At 37.5% G+C, this 24,417-nt stretch overlaps 1 protein-coding gene and 1 long non-coding RNA gene across 10 annotated transcripts in view; one reads left to right on the top strand and one right to left on the bottom strand.

Annotated features, from left to right (window-relative positions):
- Positions 1 to 15,563, top strand: part of LOC103103265 (zinc finger protein 501-like) — a 44,004-nt gene extending 28,441 nt beyond the window's left edge. For all 9 annotated transcript variants that reach the window (XM_007474706.2, XM_056822325.1, XM_056822329.1 and 6 more), the window contains one exon: positions 6,547 to 15,563. In XM_007474706.2, coding sequence (XP_007474768.1) covers positions 6,547 to 7,769 — 1,223 coding nt within the window. In that variant the 3' untranslated portion in view covers positions 7,770 to 15,563. The remainder of the gene's footprint in view (positions 1 to 6,546) is intronic.
- On the bottom strand, positions 418 to 24,382 carry LOC130458274 (uncharacterized). Its single transcript, XR_008917390.1, has 2 exons — positions 23,951 to 24,382; positions 418 to 2,002 (listed from the first exon to the last, which is right to left on the bottom strand). It is a non-coding gene; the product is annotated as an uncharacterized LOC130458274 (long non-coding RNA).
- Positions 24,383 to 24,417: the final 35 nt, after the last annotated feature.

Here is a 24,417-nt window from a genome sequence, read left to right as displayed (position 1 = left end):
ATTCCAACAAATAGAACAGATAAGAAAGAGAAGGAATTACATAGGATTATGTAGGGCCTCTGAACCTGAGGAAGAAGAAAGAATTCAGTAGAAAGTGAAAGTCAGTAATGTCAAAAGCTAGAAGGAAGATCAAAGAGAATGATGACTTAAAAAGTCTAAGCTAGACTGATAAACAATTTGTAGTTAACTACTTAACACTTCCCCATCTGTAAAATTTAGAACTTTGGCATTTGGGACTCTGTGCTTCCCATAAGGTCTCTTCTTCAGGTACACAAAGTTTCCTTGATTGAGTAAGAAGGACTGCAGGTATCTGTGCCCTAGCATTTTGGGCTCTAAGGAAGAAGAAGGTTAATGTAAAGATTAAAATTTTTGGGGAAACTGAGGCAGGTAGAAATTAGTTTCTCTCAGCAAGGAGTATTGTATTTTTAGAGGTTTATTTAAGATAAGGAATTTAGGAAAATACAAATAAGAAAGGCACGTGCTAGGCCTAGAGAGCCTATTCACGATCACTCACATCTTGCCTGCTAGGTGGAGAACCGCGTGTGCTCCGAAGTGGAAGTAGGAAAGAGACCCAGTAGCCTTTACAGCCAGGTTAAATAGAAATTCTTGACCTCGCCCAGATGGAAATCTCAGTGAGATTAGAGGGCATTCTGGGAGCTAGCAAGGACTCCTGGGGATTGGAGTCCGGAGTTCAAATCTCCATTTTTATATCCCTCCATATTATCGTTTGGGGAAAAAAATATTTTTCCCCCAAAGGATCATGAAAACATAATCAATTGAAAAATTACAATAATTTGAGGATAAGAGGGGGGAAAAAAGAACAAAACCAATAATTGCTGGACGCATTGACAAAAAACCAGTTAGGGGGCAGTCCCTTTTGGCATGAAAGTATACATACAAATAAATGTTCAATCAACTGCACCCAAAGTTCATTCTTGTGCAGCTTGTGGTCTCGAGGCTTCTTCATGGTGTCTTCTCCAACAGTTCAGTTTCTGGATTCAGAGAGGTAGCATCTTTCTTTACCTAAAATTCTTCTCAAAAGGAATTTAAACTTTGCAATTTAAAATAATATTTTTTACATTTCCCCATGTTGTGGGTGATTGGAAAAAAAAAACACAGGATCACTTAGGGATGCATGGTTGAGGTGAATCAATTGGTAAGGGAAATTAAAAAGAATCAGAAAAATCCAAATAAAAAAGAAAATTTTCTGGATGAAAATATAGACTATCAAAGTCTTATGTGTAAAAATTCTAAGTGAAGGAAAAATAAATCTATAACAAGTCCTTGAATCAGGGCCCAATTAAAATGATCTAAGTAATGATGCATTTACCCAGTCAGTAGCCAGGACTACAGAAAGTTACCACACGTTCAAAGACAGAAAAAAGGGACTAGATTGTAGGAGCCAAATTTAAGATACTTGGTAAAATGTGGAACAAGGAAGACCTGCCTTTAACACATGTTAAACAGCTGCAACCTCAAACCCCAAACATGTTCAAGTCCTCTTTGTCTAGGCTCAAAATTACATCAATCCCACCCAAGACCACCCAAGGTCTCTTTGACCTTGTGCTCGATTAGCACTATGCAGTTTAGCTTTGTGCTTCTTTGGCACTGTGCAATGGCTCTTTTGTGTATATCTTGTCCTGGAGTCAGACAGAATTATTAAGTAAAGTCCCATAATTTTTAAAAAATAATTAGTAGCATCATTTTTATAGTCTCAAGCTTTGAGGGCATGCATTAGCAAATGTATTTTAAACTTATATTACTGCAAAAGAAAATCTTAATGCTGGTGACATGTGCTTTAAATATAAAAAGGAGAGAAAAAATTAAAAAAACTGAAAAAGTATATTACACATGCAAGAAAAATATAATAATAAAAGTTTTTTAAAATTAAAAAATATAGCTTGTAATCATTGACACACTATGTCAGGTAAGAAAATATAGAATGCAAGGCTTTCTCACCAAAAATGAGATCCATTTCCTCTTCATATCTGGCCATGATCCACTGTAAGTATGAGCAAATAAATTGAACAAGGTAACATTTTTCATTTTTAAAGAACAGTATTACAAATATGTAGTTATCAATATCCCCAAAATTCTCAATAGCCCAGTTAATTACAATAACAAACAAACACACTATCATATTTCACATAAGTTGCTGTATGACATTTTTAAAAACCTATGAATTGATGGATATTTGTCACAATTTTTTACATACATAGCAAATCTTTCAGCCTTGGTGAATATATTTTTAAACAAAGTAAAACTCATTTTGAGTGTAGAACATCATTAAGAAATCTAGATATCGTTCTGGTGGAAGTAAAGTAGTGAGCTAAAGAGTATAAATGTGAGATGCTCCTTTTTTGGAGGCTTTTTAGGGGTACAAAGGCCCTGAGATTAACTGCCCAACTTCCATTCACATATTTAGAAATGCAGGAAGGTTGGGGGTTATAATTGTATTTCATTTCAGCTACTAGAATGGACCTTACACCTAGTGTTACGGGCAGGCAAAATGAATAGAGATTGTAAAAAAAAATTTCTAAAAATCATGTTTTTTAAAAAAAAAAGCCCTTAAAATCAATTGAACTATTTAGCGCATTAAATTTTCCAAAGGTTGTTATAGCAATTGTAACCAGTTCTGAAGTCCATCTATCCTCTATGTGACAATTTACAAAGTCAAAATAGAAAAGCTGTTTTTTCATATATGGGCTTAATTACAATGATATTTGTTCAGTATGGTTATTGGGGAAAAGCAACAGAATATAACAGTAGTTAAAACTCAGTACATTAAAATTATTCAGTGTAACAGAATAATATTGATTGCAGTAATATATGAATTTAAAATCACAAAGTTAAACCTTAAGCAAAGCAAACAGTAAAATGCAATAGAATATAGAGATTTTTTTATAAACCATTGGAGTCTGAAATGCCTTAAAAATATAACCTCCAGTCTCTTTAAAGTTCCTTGGGTTTTTTATCCATTTAGATGCCTATTATCCGAAGGCAAATTGATATGGGCTAGGCAATGGGGGTTAAGCGATCTGTCCAAGGCCACACCACCAGGAAGTGTCTCAGGCCAGATTTTAACCAAATATCTCCCGTCTCTAGGCCTGGCTCTCAGGCCACTGAGACACCCAGCTGCCTCCCCAAAAAAATTAGCTAAAGGGTTATACGGAGCTGAATTGTTTCCCTGACAAGCAGGTGAAGTCAATAAAAGGATCAATGCAATTAAGAGATATCCTTGTAAAATAGCCATGTTTTTAAGTTCCCACTTGGAAAAAAACCTTTCTTATTTCCCTTTTTCTCTCTCCCCTCCTACGATCCGCCCACGTGGAGGCCAATACCCCTGTTTTTTACCAGCCGGTTTTTTATCCTGAAGAAACTGGGTCTGCTACCAGCAGCCTAGTTGATGAGCCAGGTGGGGTCTGGGGAAATGAGTCGGAGGCAAGTTTTTGCTGGACCGGGATCAGCTGGGCCAGATGGGCGAGAGATCACTGGGGGTGGGCAGGGCTGGGACAGGAATGCAGGAAAGCAGGGCCAGGAGCCGGAGCACCAGGTGAGAACGGAGAGAGGCCAGGAGCAGGAGCCAGAGCTGGTGCGGTCAGCCGGGGTGGGCAGGGCTGGGACCAAGTGGGTGATATCAATCAAACAGGTCCAGATTACAGGCAACAGTAGCTGGGCCAGAAGTGCTGTGACCAGGTGATCGATATTGAATCAAGAAAGTCCAAAGCGGATGGCTGCTGGCAGGAGCTGATCAAGATGGTTTTCTAAAAAAGCATCTTGGAGAAAAAAAAATTTCTAGGCAGTAGCTATTAAAGGCTGATCAGTAAAGAAAAGAATCAGAAGATTGAGAGTATTTCGTTTTTCTGATGTGGAAAGCCAAACTGTAATAATTAAATTGGGGGGGAAACTGAGGCAGGTAGAAATTTAGTTTCTCTCTGCAAGGAGTATTATATTTTATAAGGTTTTATTAAAGATTAAAATATAAAGAAAATACAAGTCAGGAAAGCACATGGGCCGAGAGGCCCATTTGACCTTACCTACACATGATGGGACCGTCTGCTCCGAAGCGGAAGTAGGAAAGAGAGCCAATAACCTTTACAGCCATGTTAAATAGAAATTCTTGACCTTGTCCAGGTGGAAATCTCAGTGAGATTAGAGGGCATTCTGGGAGCTAGCAAGGACTCCTGGGGATTGGAGTCCAGAGTTCAAGTCTCCATTTTTACAGTAAAGTGCTTTAGAAAAGATGTCCCATACCCTACACTTTCTCAAGGTCCCTTGAAGATAGTGACCCATACTAAAGTACACCTTGGAGTAACAGTTCATAGGTAGTTCACAAGTGATTGTTTTTAGGAGAGGGATTACCATATATCAGGTAAGAAATGTCCTAGTTAAAACAGCTCCATAGGCTTCCTTGGGGCAAAACCAATGGCAGAGGTTTAACTAAAACTTCCCTCCCCTCAAAAAATATATTTTGATTATCCCAATATTTGCCACCAGTAATCATTTATTAAATACCTCCAATGTGACAGGCATTGTACTAAGTGCTAGGGATACAAAGAAAAAATAGTCTTCACCCTCAAAGAACTCACAGTCAAAATGGAAAGCAAACATGCAAATAACTATGTAGGAATAAGATACATAAAGGATAAATTGAAGATGATCTCAAAGGAAGGTACTTGCCTAAAGGAGACTGGAAAAAAGTTTCTTGCAGAAAGAGATTTTAGCTAAGACTTAAAGGAAGCCTAGGAGACCAGAATGTAGAGACAGGGTGAGAATACCAGGCATGGGGGAAAGGCAATGAAAATGCATATAGTTGGGAGACAGAACATATTAGACAAGAGCAAGAATGCTGCTGTCACTGGATCACAGAATGTGAATATTCTGTGAAAGAGAGTAAGGTGTAAAAAACTGGAAAGATTGGGGAGGTCCAGGTTAGGGATTTAAAAACCAAACATTTCGAGAAGGCTGAGGATTGAGAAAAATCCATTAGTTTGGGCAATTAATAGATCATTGAAAAAAGCAGCTTCATTTAAATGATCAACTGAGTTTTTTAAGGAAGGGGATGGATATATTTATAGGCATAAAGGAAACAACTAGTAGTCAGGAAGAGATTGAAAATTAATAAGAGGGGACAATAGAGGGGGCAATCTGCTAATGAATATAGGACTAGTATATCACTAGTATATATATCACTAGTAGATATAGAGATATATTAAGGTCTACCTTGACTAGGGAAGATCCATCTCTTCATGTGAAAGAGGGATGAAAGAGGAGATAGTGGTGAATGACATGAAATGAGGAAGAGAGATTAAGAGAGTTTTTTGACAAAGGGCCTGTTTTTTTCATGAAACACAGCAGGTTTCCCAGTTCATAGATTGGGTATCAAGGTGAATTACATAAAGTTTGAGGAAGGATGAAAAGATTTGGAAAAGTTACTCTAGTGAGTGAAAAAATAAATTGATTTAAGGACATCTAAAAGACTTCCTAGCTACAGGGAGACCCAGTTCAAATTATAAAAAATAAATTTGTGTTGGACCTAGTCAAACACAGTTCCATGATTTTCTCCAGTGTAATTCTTCTGCACATGAATAGGAACAAAAGCAGGATAATGGAAGTAATCCAAAGCTGGGGCATGGCAGGGAAAGATTGGTGATAAGAAAGCAAGGAACTCAAGAAAAGATTATTATTGTAGTTGAACTGGTTTACCAAAGGATCATTATGGAGAAGGGAGAAAAGTATAACCTATGCAAGGGTGCTGTCCCGGGACAGAACATGAGGGATAGGAAGTCAGAGTGAGGATGAAGGACAGGGTTTGGGGTCATAGAGGCAGAAAGAAAGATGGCATGATAAAAGATTATGATCAGATAAAGTAGTTTCTAGAGTACAGAATACTTTGTGGGTGTTGACAAGATCAAGAATATGACCACCTCTGTGTAGCCAAATTGAAGTGAACGAATTTATCATCAAAAATTAGCAAATTTAGGAACTGGAAAATTAGAGTGCCTGAGGGAGTATCAGTATGTAGGTTGAAATCCTCTAGATTCAAGGTAGGAATTGTGGGAAAGAGACTTCGAGCAGGATACTGAACTCATTGAAAAAAAGGAGTGGGGGCAGCTGGGTAGCTCAGTGGATTAAGAGCCAGGCCTAGAGACGGGGGAGGTCCTAGGTTCAAATATGACCTTAGACACTTCCTAGATGTATGACCCTGGGCAAATCACTTAACCCCCATTGCCTAGCCCATACCACACTTCTGCCTCAGAACCAATACACAGCATTGATTCTAAGATGGAAGGTAAGGGTTTAATAAAAATTAAAATAAAAAAATTTGTAAATTTTAAAAAGGAGAATGTCCTAGAGTTTGAACTTTATAAAAATTGAATGAACCTCAGAAGATGAAAAGTTATCCCTTTATCATCTCCTTTTCCAGACGCCAAGGCCATTATTTGAAAGTTGGCAAGCATTGTATTTATTATTATTATATTCATTTTCCTTTTCTTGCTTTAGTGAATTCCTTTTTCAGGCCTAATCAACGATACTTTCTTTCAGACTTGGAGATTAGGCCAGAAACCAAGAAGTTAACTGCAGAGCATATCATTTTTGAAGAGGAGTCATCCCAGAAGATAGAAGTTGAAAGATTCACAAGGGATAGTCCATGGCACTCTAAGCAAGATGAAATCTGGATATTTGGAGACCAGCTTGGGGTCCCACAAGCAATACGTGAGGGATATATAAAACAAACTAACATTTCCCAGAATAAAATCTTACCTGAGAAGAAAGGCCCTGAATATAATCAGTTTAATCTTGACTCAATTGTTGTTACAGAGCAAAATATTCCCACTAGAGAGAGGTACCATGAATACAATATATATGGAAAATCTTTTGAATGTGATTCACACCTAATTAACCAGGAGAAAATCTGTATACCGAAGTCTTATGAATGTACTGAATGTAGGAAAATTTTCAGTAAAGGTGCACTACTTGCACAGCATTGGAGAGTCCATACTGGGGAGAAACCCTATAAATGTAGTGACTGTGAAAAAGCTTTCAGTAAGGCTACACTCCTTATACAGCATCAGAGAATCCATACTGGAGAGAAACCTTATAAATGTAACGAATGTGGAAAAGCTTTCAGCCAAAGTATATGTCTTACTCGACATAAAAGAATTCACACCGGGGAAAAACCATATGAATGCAATGAATGTGGGAGAGCTTTTAGACTGCGTGGACATCTTACTCAACATCAGAGAATTCATACCGGAGAGAAACCCTATAAATGTAGTGAATGTGAGAAAACTTTTAGTCAGAGTACAGACCGTACTCAACATGAAAGAATTCATACTGGAGAAAAGCCCTATAAATGTATTGAATGTGGGAAAGCCTTTAGATGTAGTACACATCTAACTCAGCATCAGAGAATTCATACTGGAGAGAAACCTTATGAATGTAGTGAGTGCAGAAAAGCATTTTGTGATAGGTCATCCCTTAATAAACACCAGAGGATTCATACTGGAGAGAAACCTTATGAATGTAGTGAATGTGGGAAAGCCTTCATTCGAAGTTCAGACCTTACCCAACATTATAGAACTCATACTGGTGAGAAACCTTATGAATGTAATGAATGTGGAAAAGTCTTCAGCCTGCATGTACATCTTACTCGACATCAAAGAATCCATACAGGAGAGAAACCTTACAAATGTATTCAATGTGGAAATGCCTTCAGACACAGTTCAGCCTTGGTCAGACACCTGAGACTTCATAGTGGAGAATAATCCTAGGAGTTTATTAGCAAGTCTTTTGGACTTAACTCATTCAGATATCCTGTGGTCATAATAGCACTGGAAATGATTTTGTTTGGTGTTCTTAAATGAGAAACATGCTGCTTCTTCCCCATCACTTTCCCCTCTAAATATCTTTCTCCTATAGTAGATTCCCTAGTTTTCACAAGGGGTTCTACATCATTTCATCCAATAGCAGTTCCTCTTAAAACCAATTTGCTTACTTATTCATTTAAAACTAATTTGACTAAGTTTATGAAGCGTTTTACTAGGTAGTTATTTTTTGTGGGGGGTGGGGAGGGTTCTACCTAATTTTTTATTTGGGTCTCCTACTAAATATTTTGCATTGTTTTTTGGTGAAGAAACAACAAAAGTAATGTGTGAGTCTTTATAGGGTTAAGGAAGTTGATCATTAGGTGTACTGACTTTTTAAGTGAATTGGCTTGTTCCTTAGCATTAGAATTGTATTGGTGTAGAGAGTGGACTTATTTCCACACTTTCTTTAAAGATGCAAAAATCAGTTTATTTTTAAAATAAAAATCATCTTTAGACAAGTACATTTTATGAAGCAATCTGTTGAGGCATGGAAAATTGGTTTTGCATGCTGGTAAAAGGAATATTACCCACAGTGATAAAATCACAGAGCTTTGAAGTAGAATAATAAATGTAGAACTGGAAGGAACTTCAAAGGTCATCTCTTCTAACCCTCTTCTTTTGTTTTTGTTTGTTTCTTAAACCCTTACCTTCTATCTTAAAATTAATTCTAAGACAGAGTAATAAGGGTTGGCAATTGGGGTTAAGTGACTTGCTCACGGTCACACAGCTAGGAAGTGTCTAGGGCCACATTTGAACCCAGCATTGTGTCTGGTGCTCTATCCACTGTGCTATGTAACTGTCCTTAACCCTTTTATTTTATAAAGGAGGGAACAGGCCCAGGAAGGGGAAGTGATTTCCCAGGGTCACACAAATAAAAAGCATCAAATGAGCAATTTGAACCCAAGCCCTCTGACTAGTGTCAATGGCTTTTAAGAAAATAGCCTTTGAGAACCAAAGAAATGAAAACTTAAAGGCAGTACTCTTGGATATGGCAAGTTATGTTACTGGAAGAAATACTTTAAAAGTTCAGCTGGTCACATCTACTTTTCTCATAAAAACAACAGGAATCACATTCCTGTCAACATTTTAGTGATCAATTTTTTATAGAAATAAGAACAAAAATGATAAATTGCCAAATTTTACTGCTAAAACTGAATGATATCAGGCTTTATAAATTATATAAATTGCTATAAAAGAGCAATTCAACAACATAGTTAACATATTTAATGATAGTTCAGAATATATTATACCAAAATTATATCTGGCTTCTTCATAAAATCCTGCCTTACTTTGAATTGTAGCAAATTAGATGATGAGGGAAATCCTTCATTACAAAATTCAGAAAGTTTCCTTTGACTAGATTTTTTCAGGCACTTCTGGTAAAGGTTTTGAGAAATGTTGGGTCACTAAATGGCTTTTTAAGAGACTAATTCAGATATCTATTTGTTACACTGATCTTATTGTGAATTTTCCCATAGAAGAAGCCATAGGAATTGAAAAGATCAGTGTGTTGAACATTCTGCTGTTTGATAACACAATGTCTCTTCTATTTTGGATCTACCATTTATTTCATCATCACTAACAGCTTCAATTTGTACTTTAATGTTAGGTAGGGCACACTTGCCCTTGAAATAGATAAATCAGCCCTTGCTGGAACTTAAATTTTCCTTCTTTGATGTTGAAATACAAAGGCCACAATCATAAGTTTAGTTCTGAATTCACAAAATGAAAAAATCAATGTAAGGTATTGGGCAGAACTTTAAATTTGAAGTTAAAATCTTTGATCTACTGTTTACTACCAAGATGATCTTAAACAAGTCACATTATGATTCTAAGTTTTGTCCTCCTCATCCTTAAAATAAAGGTGTCAGACTAGATGATCACTGAGGCCTCTTTCAGGTCTAATCTATGATCCTTTTACCTCCCCACATAAGTATATCTTCCCCAGTTTCCATAATCTAACCCTTAATTCTGCGTGCTGTCTTGGAATAGTGGATTGCAATTAGAACATATGTTTTTCCTTGTTTCCAGTAATTTTTGAGGATTTCATATGAGAAATGGTGAATTGTAAGACACTACCCAGTTACTTGGGGAGAAAATTATATGTTGATTTAATTGATCTATGTTCTTTGTCTTTGTGTTTGTATTTATATTTGAGTCTGTAATTTATGTAAAATTTTATTTTTCCTGATTATTGGAAAAGTGAGACTTTTTTGCTATTTCTGGAATGCAGCGTAATGAGAGGTTTGCTGAGCCACAAGCCTAGATGATCCACAAAGTCTAAGAACTGATTTTATGCTTTGAGTGTCATTCAAATCCAGGCCTAGAGATATATGGTAGTCTAAGCCCTAAAGATACTGCAGTTGGGAAGATTCAACTAAACAGATTGTTTCATTTAAACTGAAGAATAGAGACTATGGAGTGAAATGTCAAAGTAAACTTTCAGGGAGATATCTTCAACCAAAGGATATTTGAGGCACAAGAACTGAAATCTGGAACAAGAAGATGATTTAGGGATTCAGGAAGTAAATCTTAGAAATCAAAGAAGCAAAGCTCTATAGACAATGGCTGTAGACCAGTGACTGCCAATCATAGATTAAAGTTTCAAATTATGAATAATCTAACTGTAGTAACATAAGGAGATACTGACCTTAGCCTTTTTTTTATTTTTCCCCATTTACCAATGGAGGAAGATAGGATTGGGTAGCCTTGAAGTGCTCTCCTTTCTGGTGCTAAACATCTTGTTAATTGGGAATAACCACATGGAAGCAACATAGGAAAATGGGTGGAGACTCTGAAAGCACATCTCTCAAAGCATGTAACACATCAAAATTGACAGAGGAGACTGGTATTTGGGGTTCAAGGTTGGAATGAAATGAGACACTTGGGGAACATAAACCAGTAAACAAAAGAAGGTTAATAGTCATAGCAAGGAAAAAATATCCAACAAGGATACAGCACTTGTCTGAAGGAAATGTACTACACCTTGTCTCCATACAGAAATATATTTGATCAACAGGGCATGGTGTGGAAACTTTGGTGGAACAGCCACCAAGTCTATAGGTGAAAAAGGAAGTCACATCAGTCTTTGTCCCCTGGGCCAATCACCTCTCAGGTCAGTTTTCTGGTTTAATCTATCCTGTATGGCAGTCACTCTGGTAGATATTGGTCCTACCACACCTTGTTTTCTACAAGATCTCTTCCCTCTTAAAAGGATATATAACCTTTACTGGACTGTAATCTCTAGAATGGGAAAAGTCTGATATAGGCAGCACTGGAGAGAGGGTAGGGTGGGGCAGAAGCTAAACCAGAAAGAGAGAGGGTAAAAAAATCAGCAACCCCTTAAAAGAGTGATATAATAGGAAAGAGACTGAAAAAAATTGAAATCTCAGACTATACTTTTCCACTTTGGGAGAACCAAGCCCTATGTTGCATATCTAATCCATAGTGGTTTTCTCTGGTGAATAGCAGGAACAGCACCAGAGATATCAGAGTCACAGTACAGATGGTGATACACCTAGCCTAGTCATCAATTATCACAGATCAGGTTCATCTGTAGTAAAGGTAGCTAGGAAGTCATTACTCTCTTGTATGCAGCCCGTCCAGATGTAAGCACTGATTCCAAGCCTGAGAGAACTGGGCTGGATGATCAACATTCTTTCTCCCTCCTAGGAAGCTCCATTGGGATGGTAATACCAGAATCTTTTAGAGGCTTCTGCTAAGGGGTTGCCCCCTTCCCCAGGGGCCTGAATAATTTCCACCTTGGTTTAGGGATCTCCCTTTCTTCCAAGTAAATAGAAATTCATCATTATACAATTTCACCTCCCCAAATCTGTTAGGAACTCTCACACTTCCCCCAACAATACCACACTTTGTTCCTTCAAACCCTTTCTGGAAAGGACTTGTATTAACTGGGGACAGGAGGCCTTACCATTTCCCAAGAGTTATGGAGCCACCTGAGAGGAGCTACCTGAGAAAGCAAGGTCCTCCAGGCTTGGCCAACTACAGGGTACAGAATAAGAAAGGGCCAGAGAGGGTCAACCAGAACCATGTCCAAAAGTGTCCCTATCAGGTGAGTCCTAGAAGTTGGATCTAAGTAACTGCAGAACTAAAGAGACTTTCTAAGGAGGCATTGATTCATTATGACAATGGCTTCTAGAAAGTGGGACATGTGACTCCTGGTAATCAGGCATGATGGCCAAGTTCTTGATTAATAGTAGTAAATCTGTTTATGGTAGAAGAGGGCCAATTTGCCAGTTTAGGTCAAGGACCAAATGAATTTTCAAAAACAGACATTCTCCCCCTGAATGTCAGAAGTTTGTTCTAGATTGTGTCCAGAATCATCTTGGTTCTTAACTACTGTATTCCCAAACACTTGTCTGAGCAGGCTGTACTGTGGCTTTTCTTAGATCTGATCTTCTGGTACCATAGGCAGCACTGGAGGAGGAGAATCCTATATATGAGCCACCTAATAAGGTCTCTCATCACTAGATTATCTGACCTAATGAATGTTATCAATATAGTGTGTATACTAATACAGTTGGCAAGTAGGGGTTTTCAGGTCTCTACCTATGACTGGTAGTGAGGAAAGTTCAAATAGCACTTAAGTACAATGAAGCTATAACTGGACTCTTACCCAGATAAAAGCAAAGTATTAATAGCCTCAGATTTAGGAATAGGGAGGGAAAAAAGACATTATTGAGGACAACCCATTGGAAGCATGGATAGGACAGGTACAACAAAAGAGCATGACAACTTCCACAGATCCTTATAGTTTATTGTAAGTTTCTGGGGACAATCAACAGGCTTGTTGTAAAGGAAGTTAGCTTAACAAAATATTTTGGTCATTTTTGTAACTTGAGAGGAAATGGTTTTACCTCTACTTGGGATAAGGTATTTTGGCAATTCAAATGCTTTCCATTTGATCTTATCAACAATGACTACCATGGAGGTTGTTAAAAAGGCCCAGATAGGTAACTCCCAAGAGCCCATTATGTCCTTTCCCTTGAGTCCTGCTGGAAAAGACTTCATGGACTGGGAAACCCTAATAAGCCCATGGGGAGGGGGTCACCTGCTATGACAATAGCCTGTTTACATGCCTAGGAGTCCCAAATATACAAATAGGGCAGGAAGCCTTAAGGAATGCCTTAGACTCAGGACTGAAGGGACTTACAGCCCTTGGGCTGGATTTTGTGATACTGTTTTACCTGAACCCTCATAGGCTGAGGATTGGTTTGTCAATCCCATGTGGTAAGAGCCATATCCTTGGCTAAGAGGGTCAGGGGAGGGGTATTTTCAGAAGTTTGAGGAGAAATAAAAGCTGTTGTGTAGACTGGAATAGTTATTTGATTAGAAAGTAGAATGATTGTCTTGCTATGGCGAAGGCCCAGTTCAGAAAATTTATATATTTGTAGTATACCCTACTGAAACATGTAGCTTGTTAGTTTTGGAGATCCTTTTCCTTAAGTTGCATTATTACAGAGCTAGGCTTCATCTACCCTTTTGATGTTCTTTCTAGAGGTTCCCCTGAGGAGTAAGGGTTGATTTTCTAGTGCTTATATATATATATATAATGTATAAAGCTTCATCTGAAGTGCTTAAGATTATCACTTGAAAATCATTTTAGCTCACCTTTTAAAAAAGGTATTTAATACTAAGGTGGTATAGTAAGAAGTAAATATAAAACATATCCCCAGAAGTTTGTGAAAAACTCATATAGAGAATCCTAAGGGAAGTGGGCTCACGCTTATAGAGTAATTGTGGCAAAGGAGTAATTGACAGCTCCTAGTTGCTGGAAATATTTTTTCCCCCTTCATAGGATCCTCAAAAAATTCTTTAGCATGGTATAATTTTTTTTGTTGAACTTGTAGAACTGTGAAATGTGTCTGGTCTGACCTTCCCAAAAGAGACAGACATCAGCTGACATAGGATACTGCTAATAGTGGGATGATGTGAAGTTTCACATTTTCCAGACTTGATGAATTTCACACAATCTTCCAGTAGCTAAGGAAGAAGGAGCAAAGTAGGAATAGAGATGATGTCCAAGGTTTTAAAAAGGCTTCTCTCTCAAGTGCTTACTTAGAAATTTTACTAGAGAAATTAGGGGGAGTTCAGGAAGGATTATCACCTCTGGTGTGAGGGCTTGCTGAGCCCTTTTCAGGGCTGCTTATCACCCTTTCATGTCAAACTCAATTCTCACCTGTGGCTTCAAGAAATTATGACATGCACAGCATCCATACCCCAATAAACCCATCTCAGCAGGCAGGCTAAACCAGTTTAGAGGCAACAAGAGGTCTTAAGTCTTTTGGTAAGTAATGGGGATGAGGATGCCTACTCCAAGCATGTGAAGACTTCCCCTGGACAGATGGTCCCAAGGCCCACCAAGATGGTTGAAGCAGGTGCTATAGCGTACCTACAGCTTGGTCAAACATCAAAGACACCAAGGTCTTCCACTGCATCCCAGATTCTTGTCCTGCCACTAGACTTCAGTGACTCTGAAAGAGGGAGTGAGGCCAACAGTTTTGTACAACTCTGCCTCATTTAAATCTACCTCACACTCAAGTCAAGATACCTCCTAAATGATGTCATTGGTTTTCTTCAGAAATGAAGGACAAACAACTGGAAAGCCATACTAACTTGATAATTTATAGACAGTCCCAGATGCACACACAAGTATTAAAATTCAGGACAATCATTCCAGTCCCAATTACTTTTAGAACTTAATTTGAAAGTGATATTGATAGAATTCTTATCATATTAAGTAGGATGGGATCACGTGAAAGGAGTAAATCAATCAATCCTACTCTTACTTGAGGATACTTCCTCCCCTTCCCCAGTTCCATCAGCAAAATGTATATAAGAATACTCCAATCTTTGGATGTAGTTGCTAGGCTGGGGTCCTTCCTCTTTGTATGAATGACAACTCCAGCATTATACACTATAGGCACTTAATATTTTCAATATTATTTCAATGATATTTTCAACTTAACTTTTTGTCTCAGTTCCTCATCTGTAAAATGAGCTGGAAAAGGAAATGGCAAATCATTCCAGTACCTTTGCCAAGGAAATTCCCAAATGGAGTCATGAAGAGTCAGTCACGACCAAAAGGACTGAACAACAAAAATATTTTCAATAAATTTTAAGTTCATTTTAAGGGTACTAGTGGCACACTGAGTAGGGGCATGGTTCTAGAGTCAAGAAGACCTGAATTCAAATTCAGACCCCAAGTAAGTAATTTAACTGTTGCCTTAGTTTCCTCAACTGAAGAATGGAGAACATAATAGCACCTACTTCAAAGGGTTGATATTATTAAATAATATTGTCTAGCACATAGTAGACTCTGTATAAAAAGGCTTATCTCCCCTTCCCCCTAGCATGTGCTTTGTAAACCTTAAAGCACTACATAAATGTTACCTGTTATCATTGGTAGAGACCTTATCTTATTAATCATTGTATTTTCCATAAATTAGCATAGATGTGATCTAGTTGTACTGTTTTGAGTCATCAGTGTATTCAGTCAAAAGACCTAGATTCAAGCCTTCTGACACAAGATGTATGGCCTCCTCATCCTCAGTCGTGGTTTCTTCTATAAAAAGAGTGCTACTTGTCTCTATTAAAATATTTTCACTAATATAGTGCTATTGTGAAGACAAAATGAGAAAATAAACCACATGATACTTTTTGTAATCATAAGCTGTTACATAACTGAGTTTTTATTATACTAATCTGCCCCATGAATATTTGTTGATCAAAAAATAAAAGACTAAAAATGGTTATTTTCTATTCCTCCTTGAGGAACAGAAAGAATAATGAAAGCTATAAGATATATATATTAATCTATGTGCCCAGAACAGCATACATACTCAGTAGTACTAAAAACTATTTAATTGCGAAGGCTCCCCGGTAGCATTTAAGGCCTCAAAGTGGCAAAAAGTTCTGTGCAAAGAAATCTTTTCTATTCAATGGTTGCAGCTTTGGGTTCTAATCTGATCAAAAAGGAAGGGGAATGGAATGCAATGGAAAATGGAGCTAGACTGAATTGAGATGAAACATCTTCATATCATGATGGAGTTCATGATGGGGATATCTGATAAGATTAAAAAGAAAACTCTGTACTCTGGGTCTAGGCTCTCCTACTAATTAGCTGTTCCTAGAGATCCCCTGAGATGACATTGTTAGGTCCTATTCTCCTCATGGCATGGCACTCTAAAGCTCGCTTTGGCTCCCAATATTCTTTAGGGTAAAATATATCACTACCAGATATATAGTAAGGACTATCTTTGAAGTGCTTTGTGTAAGAAAATAGAACTTTTCATCAATGTTGTGCCAAATGTTGTCATACAAAACCAAACACCCAAGAGAAACATTTTAGTTATTTAGTTATTTTCAGCCCAATCCTTCATGACCCCATTTTGGTTTTCTTGACAAAGATACTGAAATTGTTTGCTATTTCCTTCTCCAGATGATTTTATGGATGAGGAAACTAAGGCAAATAGGAATAAGTGACTTGTCTAGGGTCACTGTCTGAGGCCAGATTAGAACTCAGAAAGATTCTTCCTCTTGACTATAGGCCTGACACTCTATGTACTACTTACCTGCCCCTAGAAAAACTTCTGATCTTGATACCTTTTTTTCTAGTCAGTACACTGTGGAAGAGATATAGAATACCCACATGAGGGAATTGTTTCTAAGAAGTCCAGCTGACACACCCTTTTCAGGAGGTTGGTCTTATCTTGTGTCTGAATTTCATTCCTCTAAAAGTCCAAAAAGTCTAAAGGTACCCAAGTCAACCATCCTGACTAATTCACTAGTAACTAGTATCAGCCTTTCTTGCTCCTTAAATAAACTGTACTAGAGAATGCTACCCCAGCATATTCCAGCAATGGTAGTACTGCTGTGTAGCTCAATCATCATAGCCAAAGCATTTTTCATTCTTATTGCTGACTAAAAGATAGGGACTACAATTTCACTGGTACAGATAACTGGATAAAGAAATTCCCTCTACTAATGCAGGTTACAGCCTTTTCAAAACATTTCAAAACAGCCTTTTCAAAAAATTTAATTACCAAGAAAAATTGCATTTTCATACAGATGACAGGACACAAAGATATTTCTTAGTGAAATTTTAAATCTTTCTCATAGAGCTTGCTTTTTAAAAATGTATTTAATAATTTCTACATGCTATTGTAAGCATTCTTCTTATCTGTGATGACTTTTGAACTACTTTATGTTTTCTGTGCTTTTAAAAAAATGTTATAATGGTTTTGTTTCTTTTTGCAAGACTCCCTTTTCTCCATTTTTCTCTACTCATACCATTTTAAAAAGTGAGAGAGATAGAGGGGGTTAAAAACCCATAACAAGCATTATCAGAGAAAATGAATCCACACAGTGGCAACATCCAAAAACATCTTTCTTCTTCTGCATCTTGTGTCCATCATCTCTCTGTCAAGATAGGAGTAGCATGCTTTGTCATAGGTCCTTTGAAGATAGAAAGATTGTACCGATGACAGATTTTTCATCATTTTTGAAAAAGTTCTCCAAACTTGTTTTTCTTTACGATGTTGTTGTCCTTGTAGGAAAAGTTGTAATTACCCCCAACTGCATCGTTCACATTACCCAGGATTCTCTGAAATAATTTCCATCAATTCTTAGGGCAACATAATATTTCATTACATTCATATACCACAATTTGTTCATCTATTCCTCAATTGTCTAATAATAATGCTTTCCTTTTCTTTTAGTCTTCTCTCTTCCTTCTCCCCACGTTTCAGGATCAGAAAGTTTGTTTTGCTTGTGAGTATTAATAGGTATAATGATAATATAGCTAGCATTTATATAGTGCCTACCATGTGTCAAGTACTGTAGTAAGCAATTTACAAGTATCTTTTTTTTTCCTTAAAGAAACCCTTACCTTCTGCTTTAGAATCAATACTGTGTATTGGTTCCAAGGCAGAAGAATGGTAAGGGAAAGGCAATAAAGGTTAAGTGATTTGCCTAGGCTCACACAGCTAGAAAATGTCTGAGGTCACATTTAAACCCAGGACCTCCCATCTGTGAATTTTAGATTTACTCCACCCTGCTTAGTCTTTAGAATTTTAGCAACCAGATAATCGAACGTAATGGACTTCTCCATTAGTGGCGGTGTAATGTCCCTGAACAACTTGCAGGGATCCAGGAGAAAAAAACACCATTCATAAGCAAAGGATAAACTATGGGAGTGGAAACACCGAGAAAAAGCAACTGCCTGAATACAGAGGTTGAGGGGACATGACAGAGGATAGACTCTAAATGAACACTCTAATGCAAATACTATCAACAAAGCAATGGGTTCAAATCAAGAAAACATCTAATGCCCAGTGGACTTACGCGTCGGTTATGGGGGGTGGGGGGGAGGAAAAGAAAATGATCTATGTCTTTAATGAATAATGCTTGGAAATGATCAAATAAAATATATTTAAAAAAAAAACAAAAAACAAAAAAAAAGAATTTTAGCAACCAGGAATATATACACCCCCACTTAAGGATTGAGTGTTGGGGAGGAAGATCTATGACCTGCGTGTGCTAGCAAGTGACAAATCAGAAACAACTGACTGACCCCCTGGGCTGTCCTAAGCCCAGTTTAAGACACCATTGGTACATGTGAGACACAGGAAGTAATGTAAAGAACTGCCTTTATATTTTGCATACTTCCTGTGAGAGAACCTTTTTCAGACTTTGGTGGTAGAACGTGAGTTGGAGGAGCTGGAAACGTGGGTCTTGAGACTGCTTCCCTTAGGTGAGTGATAAGGTTGACTGCCCTTTCCCTTGACCCTTCTGAAGGCACCAGCCTCCAAGGAGGCCCTTGAAGCTGAGCTAGATTTAATCTTCTGGGAAGGCCCCTGGGCTGAGACCTCTGAACTCCCCCTGGCTCAGACCAGGCCAGAGCAGATCTTCTTCCCTTTTTCTTTCTCTCTCCCTCATTCTTAATTTTTTCCTTCTATTGTAAGTAAACCACCATAAATTCTGACTTGAGTGTTTCATTGGGGTTTAGAATTTAAATCCCAGGCAACCAACTAAAAAATATATTCAGTTTCAACCCTAAAATTTAACCTTAACAGTCTGGCAATTATCTATAGGCCTGGCTCTCAATCCCTTACAAATATTTTCTTGTTTGATACTCACAACAACTCTGTGAGATAAATGCTATTATAATCTCTATTTTACAGTTAAGGAAAACTGTGGCAAATAAAAATTTAATCTAGTAAATATCTTGGGCCAGATTTTAACTTGGGTCTTCCTGACACCAGATCCAGCACTCTATCTGTGGGGCCATCTAGCTGCAGAATATGTTCCACCCTCTTCCAGTATTATCCTCCTTCTTTACCCTCCTATCTGAAGCCTCTTTCCTCCACTATTTCCATCATGTCTATATAACTTTTTTTCATGTATCCTAGCAATGAGAAATTGTAAATTCTACCCTCTTATGTTCACTTTCCTTTCTCTTCAAACTCTAAGAATAGAACCAATCTTTTCCTAGGGCCTCTGTTTTTCTTATTTAACTCCTTCAATGGCTTTTGAAGACATGAAGGCTCTGAAGAAATACTTGTTTCCTTTCCCTATTAGACTGTTATATTACCTCATTATGACAGAACTTCTTCAAATTGCTTAAATAAATTAACCTTTCTAGCTTACTCTGAATTCCTCTATTTGTATTTCCAAGTTCATAATCAACTCTGGCCTTTTCTACTAGAAACATTAAACGACCTTTATTACAATAAAAATTAATTTTTGTTTTGTAGACTTTTCAGAGTAAGTTATTCTTTGTTATAAGTCTATTATCCTTTGCCTTTTAGAATACTCCAAGTTCTCCTTCCATTTATCTAAAAGCTACAAAGGATTTGTATAGTCCTATGATTTCATGGCATTTTTTTAATGTTTATAGCATTTTTTCATTGATATCAAAGCTCTGGATTTTGATTCCTGAGACTTGTTTTGTGGGTTGTTTATCTTTCAAGACGTGACCAGTCAATTTTATCTTTCTTTTATAGTTCTAATAGATCTGAACAAGTTCAGGTTTTCACTTAAAATTTCTTGAAATATAATGGCTAGGCTTTTTACAGATCATCAAATTTTACATTTTCTTTTATTAATCTTTTTTTTTATTCTAATATTTATTGCTATTTCATGAAGTCATTGTTTTCTACTTGATTTATTCTAATTTTCAGGGACTTCATTACTTGGGTGATATTTTCCATTTTTTTGGTCTAAGCTATTTATTTACCTTCTAATTTTCTGGTCTGGAGCTTTTTTTTTTTTTTAAACCCTTACTTTCTGTTTTGTATTGGTTCCAAGGCAGAAGAGTGGTAAGGGCTAGGCATTGGAGGTGAAGTGATTTACCCAGGGTCACACAGCTAGGAAGTATCTGAGCCATCACTAGGCCTGGCTCTTAATCCATTGTGCTACCCAGCTGCCCCTGGAGCTTTAAAAAAAAAAACTCCACTTTTTTTCCTTGGTTTTCATATAGTCCTCATAGAAAATGTATTTTTTTCCTTTGAGTTTCTGCTTCTACAAATTATACTCTTAAATGCTAAGTAAGGGTCTTCTTGTTTTTGTATAGCCCTCAGAAATGTTTTTTTTTTACATTTTAAATACTTTAAAACTTTTAAAAAATTTAAAAATACAATAAAACTTTATTTTTAAATGTAATTACCATTCTTAACTCATAGGAGCACAAATAGGAAGATATCCAAAGGCTGTTTGCTCACTCCAGGTCTAAAACATGAAGTTAAATGCCTTGCCAAAGGTCACAGAACCACTAAGTGTCAGAAACAGAACCTGAATGCAGTCCTTCCTGGCTTTGAGGCTAGCTAGCTCTCTTATTTCCCTGCACTATTCTGCTTCTCAAATTTATAAAAAACAGTATGCAGAGTTTAAGTATAGAGCATCAGAATTACTTCTGGGTAGAATCTAACCTCTCCAATCCCCAGATTCTCTATTGCAATGAAAAGAAAAATTTAAATGCCAGCTTTTAAACTCCAGAGTTGTGGTATGCTACTTCTCTTAATAAAGTGTGAACCCACAGCTTCTCCATTGCCTTCAAGTCTTTTTCACCTGGCATTTTCCAGTAAAACCCAACTTTTTAGTCATACTTCCATAGGGAAATCACTGATCATGATCCTGTTCTTGCTAGAAAACAAGGAGAAAGCTCTCTTGGGCTGATATTTCAACAAGCTGATCACCCAGAACCTTAGAGTCCTATTGTCTTTTTTGTTATCTCTGTTAAAGGGCTGACACTAGACCTAGTATGGAAGTCCCCAATCAAACAGAATAACTATACTTGATATTTGTACTACAACCACAAATCCACTGAGCTCTGAAGGAGACGATCAAGTCTCCTTGACCTCTTTTCTAGTCTGTCAGTCAACAAGCATTTATTAGAGCAGCTATTGGCAGAGTGGATAAGTCATTGGGCCTACAGTCTGGTGTAAAGATTGGATTTAGTATTTCCTATTTGTAACAATGAAGATACTTAGTTTAACAAAATAAAATCAGGAATGTCTTGGGAACTCTAAATTATTCCACCCTACTTAGACCATACTTTAGGGGAAAATAAAGTTGTAATCTCCTGATGGAACATTGAAGGTACTTAATTCTCCCCTTATAGTGAAGCTAGAACTTTAAGCTAAGTCTATTTTTAGATCTTAATACAAAAAGGTGTTAAGTAACTATAAAGGTTAAATTAATCACAAAAAAAGGTCAAGTAACTCACAAAAGGTGAACTTAACAAAGAAGTGTTAAGTAACTCTAAAGATATAATCAAATCAAAGAAGATGAGAACTAAAAGTATGGGCAGTCCTAGAGAAAAGTCTTTGATATGACTGGTAGACATGAAAATTTAGAGGAGACACAAGGGTGAAAGGTCTATATATTTGGGATTTTTGCTCTCTCTGGCACCTTATTGGCGGTGGAGAGTTAGCTGAGAGCAGCGTGCTGAGCCTTCCGGCATCTTAGCATGGCTACAAGCTATCTGTCCAGTTCGGTGGTGAGTTTCTGGTAGAGTTTCCTCCTTTATTTTTCCAACTTTATCCCCTTAAAAGCCTCTAATCTTCTTCAGAGACCTAGAGGCAGGAATTTTAAACTCCCCCTGACATAGGCCAGGCAGGAGGAATCCAATATCCTCTTCCTTCTTTCTCCTTAAATTCCTTCCCTCTATATTAATTAAATTACCATAAATTTCCAGACTGACTTGGGTATTTTATTTTGGATTTTCCCCGGCGACCAATTAAATCTAGATTTTAAGTCACAACCCTAAAATTATCTTGACACTGGAAAACTTGAGTTCAAATTGTGAAAGGGAATTCTTTATTCTCTTTGTCTATTTTAAATAATCAATCAAGAAACCCCTATTTAATTAACACTTTGTTAGCAATCAAGTGAGAGAATTCACAAGTCACTTACTTAGAGAGCTCTACCTTTTTAACTCAATCAGTCAGAAACTTGTGAATCCTTTGACAAGAGTTTATACCCTCAAAGGATGAGAGGTAGATCCCACAGACACTGTCCCCTGGGTAGTGGTAGGCAATTTGGAAGCTGATTGGCCCCTGTGAAGAGGGGAAAGGACAGGAAGTGACATGGAAAAAAGGACTATAAAAAATCCAGAACTTTCTGTTCTCATAACTTCTTTGGAGGACTACTCCTTGGGGCTTCTTTGGACTTCTGTCTTGGAAAGATTCCTGCCTTGGTGGCTCTGCAAGGAGACCCTCTTTGTTAGTGCTTCAGTGGGACACTCCCTTCTGCATGCGTTCTGTGGAGAGACTCTTCCTTGGATCCTTGCTGGTGAGTAACTCAGACTTCCATGTGGAGATTGGAACTTTGTTGGGGAGCAAGCTGAATTTCATCGAATCAGCACTTAGTGTAGGTCAGGCAACTCCTTACCACTTTCCCTCCTACATTTCATATTTAGCAACTCTTTCTCTTTCTTGTTATAAATAAAAGCTGCTAACAGGTTTTTTTTCCCTTTGGATTAGTTTTATTATTTATATTATATATATATATAATATATGTTATATGCATAACATATATTATATATATATATATAAAATTAATATTTTGAATACAGGGACCACAACATTGAATTTATAAACCTCTTATTTAGTCAAAATCCCAATTTAACTCTTACATAATCCTGCCATAGACAATTACTAGCTATGTGATCTCAAGAAAGTAATTTAACCTCTGTTTGCTTCAGTTTCCTCAACTATAAAATGGGCATAATAACAGCACCTACATTGCAAGGTTGTAGTACAAATCAAAGAGATTATTTATAAAGCATTTAGCACAGTGCCTGGTACATAGTAGGTATTATATAAATACGTATTCCTTTCTTCTATTAAGGACTTATTTCATGCCAGGATTCCTGCTAAGCACTAGGGATACAATGGTCAAAAAACAACCAAACCACATAGTCCCTTGCTCTTGAGAAATTCACAGTCTAATGAGAGAGAAAACAGCAATAATTATGTACAAATGGCAGATATATACAGGATAAATTTGAAGTGAAATAAGGGGGAAGGGACTAGCATTAAGGGAGATCTGGAAAGGCTTGTTGTACAAGGTGGTGCCGGCACTAAGGAAAGGTTTTTGTGTTAAGGAGTTAGGGGTAAAAGCTGTTCTTTAGTACTATTATTTTAGCAACTATGTGGGAGGATGGATTAGAGGCAGGAAAGGCTAGAGCGAGGGGAGCCTCATAAGGTGAACTAGGTGAGAAGTGATTGACCTGAAATAGAGAGTGAAGTGAAGAAAAATGGGTGAAAGTGAGAGATATAGCAGAAATGAACAAAACTTAGCACAGGGTTATAAGGGTGGAAGGTTGCAGGAGAGAATGACAAATGACTGATCTGGGGAAACTAGATAATTGCTCTTGATGTTGATGCCCTATTGGGAAATTTAAAACAGGAGTGATTTGAAGTTGCATCTCTTGGGTTCTCTTTTGGCTCTCGAATATCTCTAGAAGTTTACACTTCATTTCTCCTTTTGGATACGCAATTACTTATCCCCAAATCGGATTTCGTTTGCGCAAGTCCTAAAGCCTCTTAAAATACCTTCTGGGCCTCATCCCAAAAATCAATTCCATCTTCTGCCTTCTTTCAGGGATTCGGTTTCCTCAGCCTTTTCCCACGGGGGCGAAATTTCCGAGGTCATACTTCCATTTCCGTTTCCTTTCAGGGAAATGCTGATTTGGTTGCCATAGAGACGCACTGAGAGGTTGTTGAAAGCTGGAGCAAGGATTAGAGACTGCATTCTGATTGGCTCAAAGACCATTCGCTTCCCCGCCCTTCCTCTGATTTAAGGATTAGTACCAAGTTTAACTCTTGAGGTCTTTATGCTCTTTGTCGGAAAACCGGACCAGTCTTTCGTGTGCTAGGAAAGGAGGTAATGTGGCCGCAAGAACTACTCCGTAGCTCCAGGAAAAAAGCCCCAGAACAACCCACATCAGTCTGGAAATTGTAGTTCTTTGGTTCCTCGTGCGCATGCGCACTTTTGAAACTTGTCTGAGGATGCGCGCGCG

Source organism: Monodelphis domestica, chromosome 1, assembly GCF_027887165.1.
Source record: "Monodelphis domestica isolate mMonDom1 chromosome 1, mMonDom1.pri, whole genome shotgun sequence".
NCBI classification, from domain to species: Eukaryota; Metazoa; Chordata; class Mammalia; order Didelphimorphia; family Didelphidae; genus Monodelphis; species Monodelphis domestica.
Note: the sequence above shows the minus strand (reverse complement) of the source record. Positions and strands in the feature narration are given on the sequence as shown.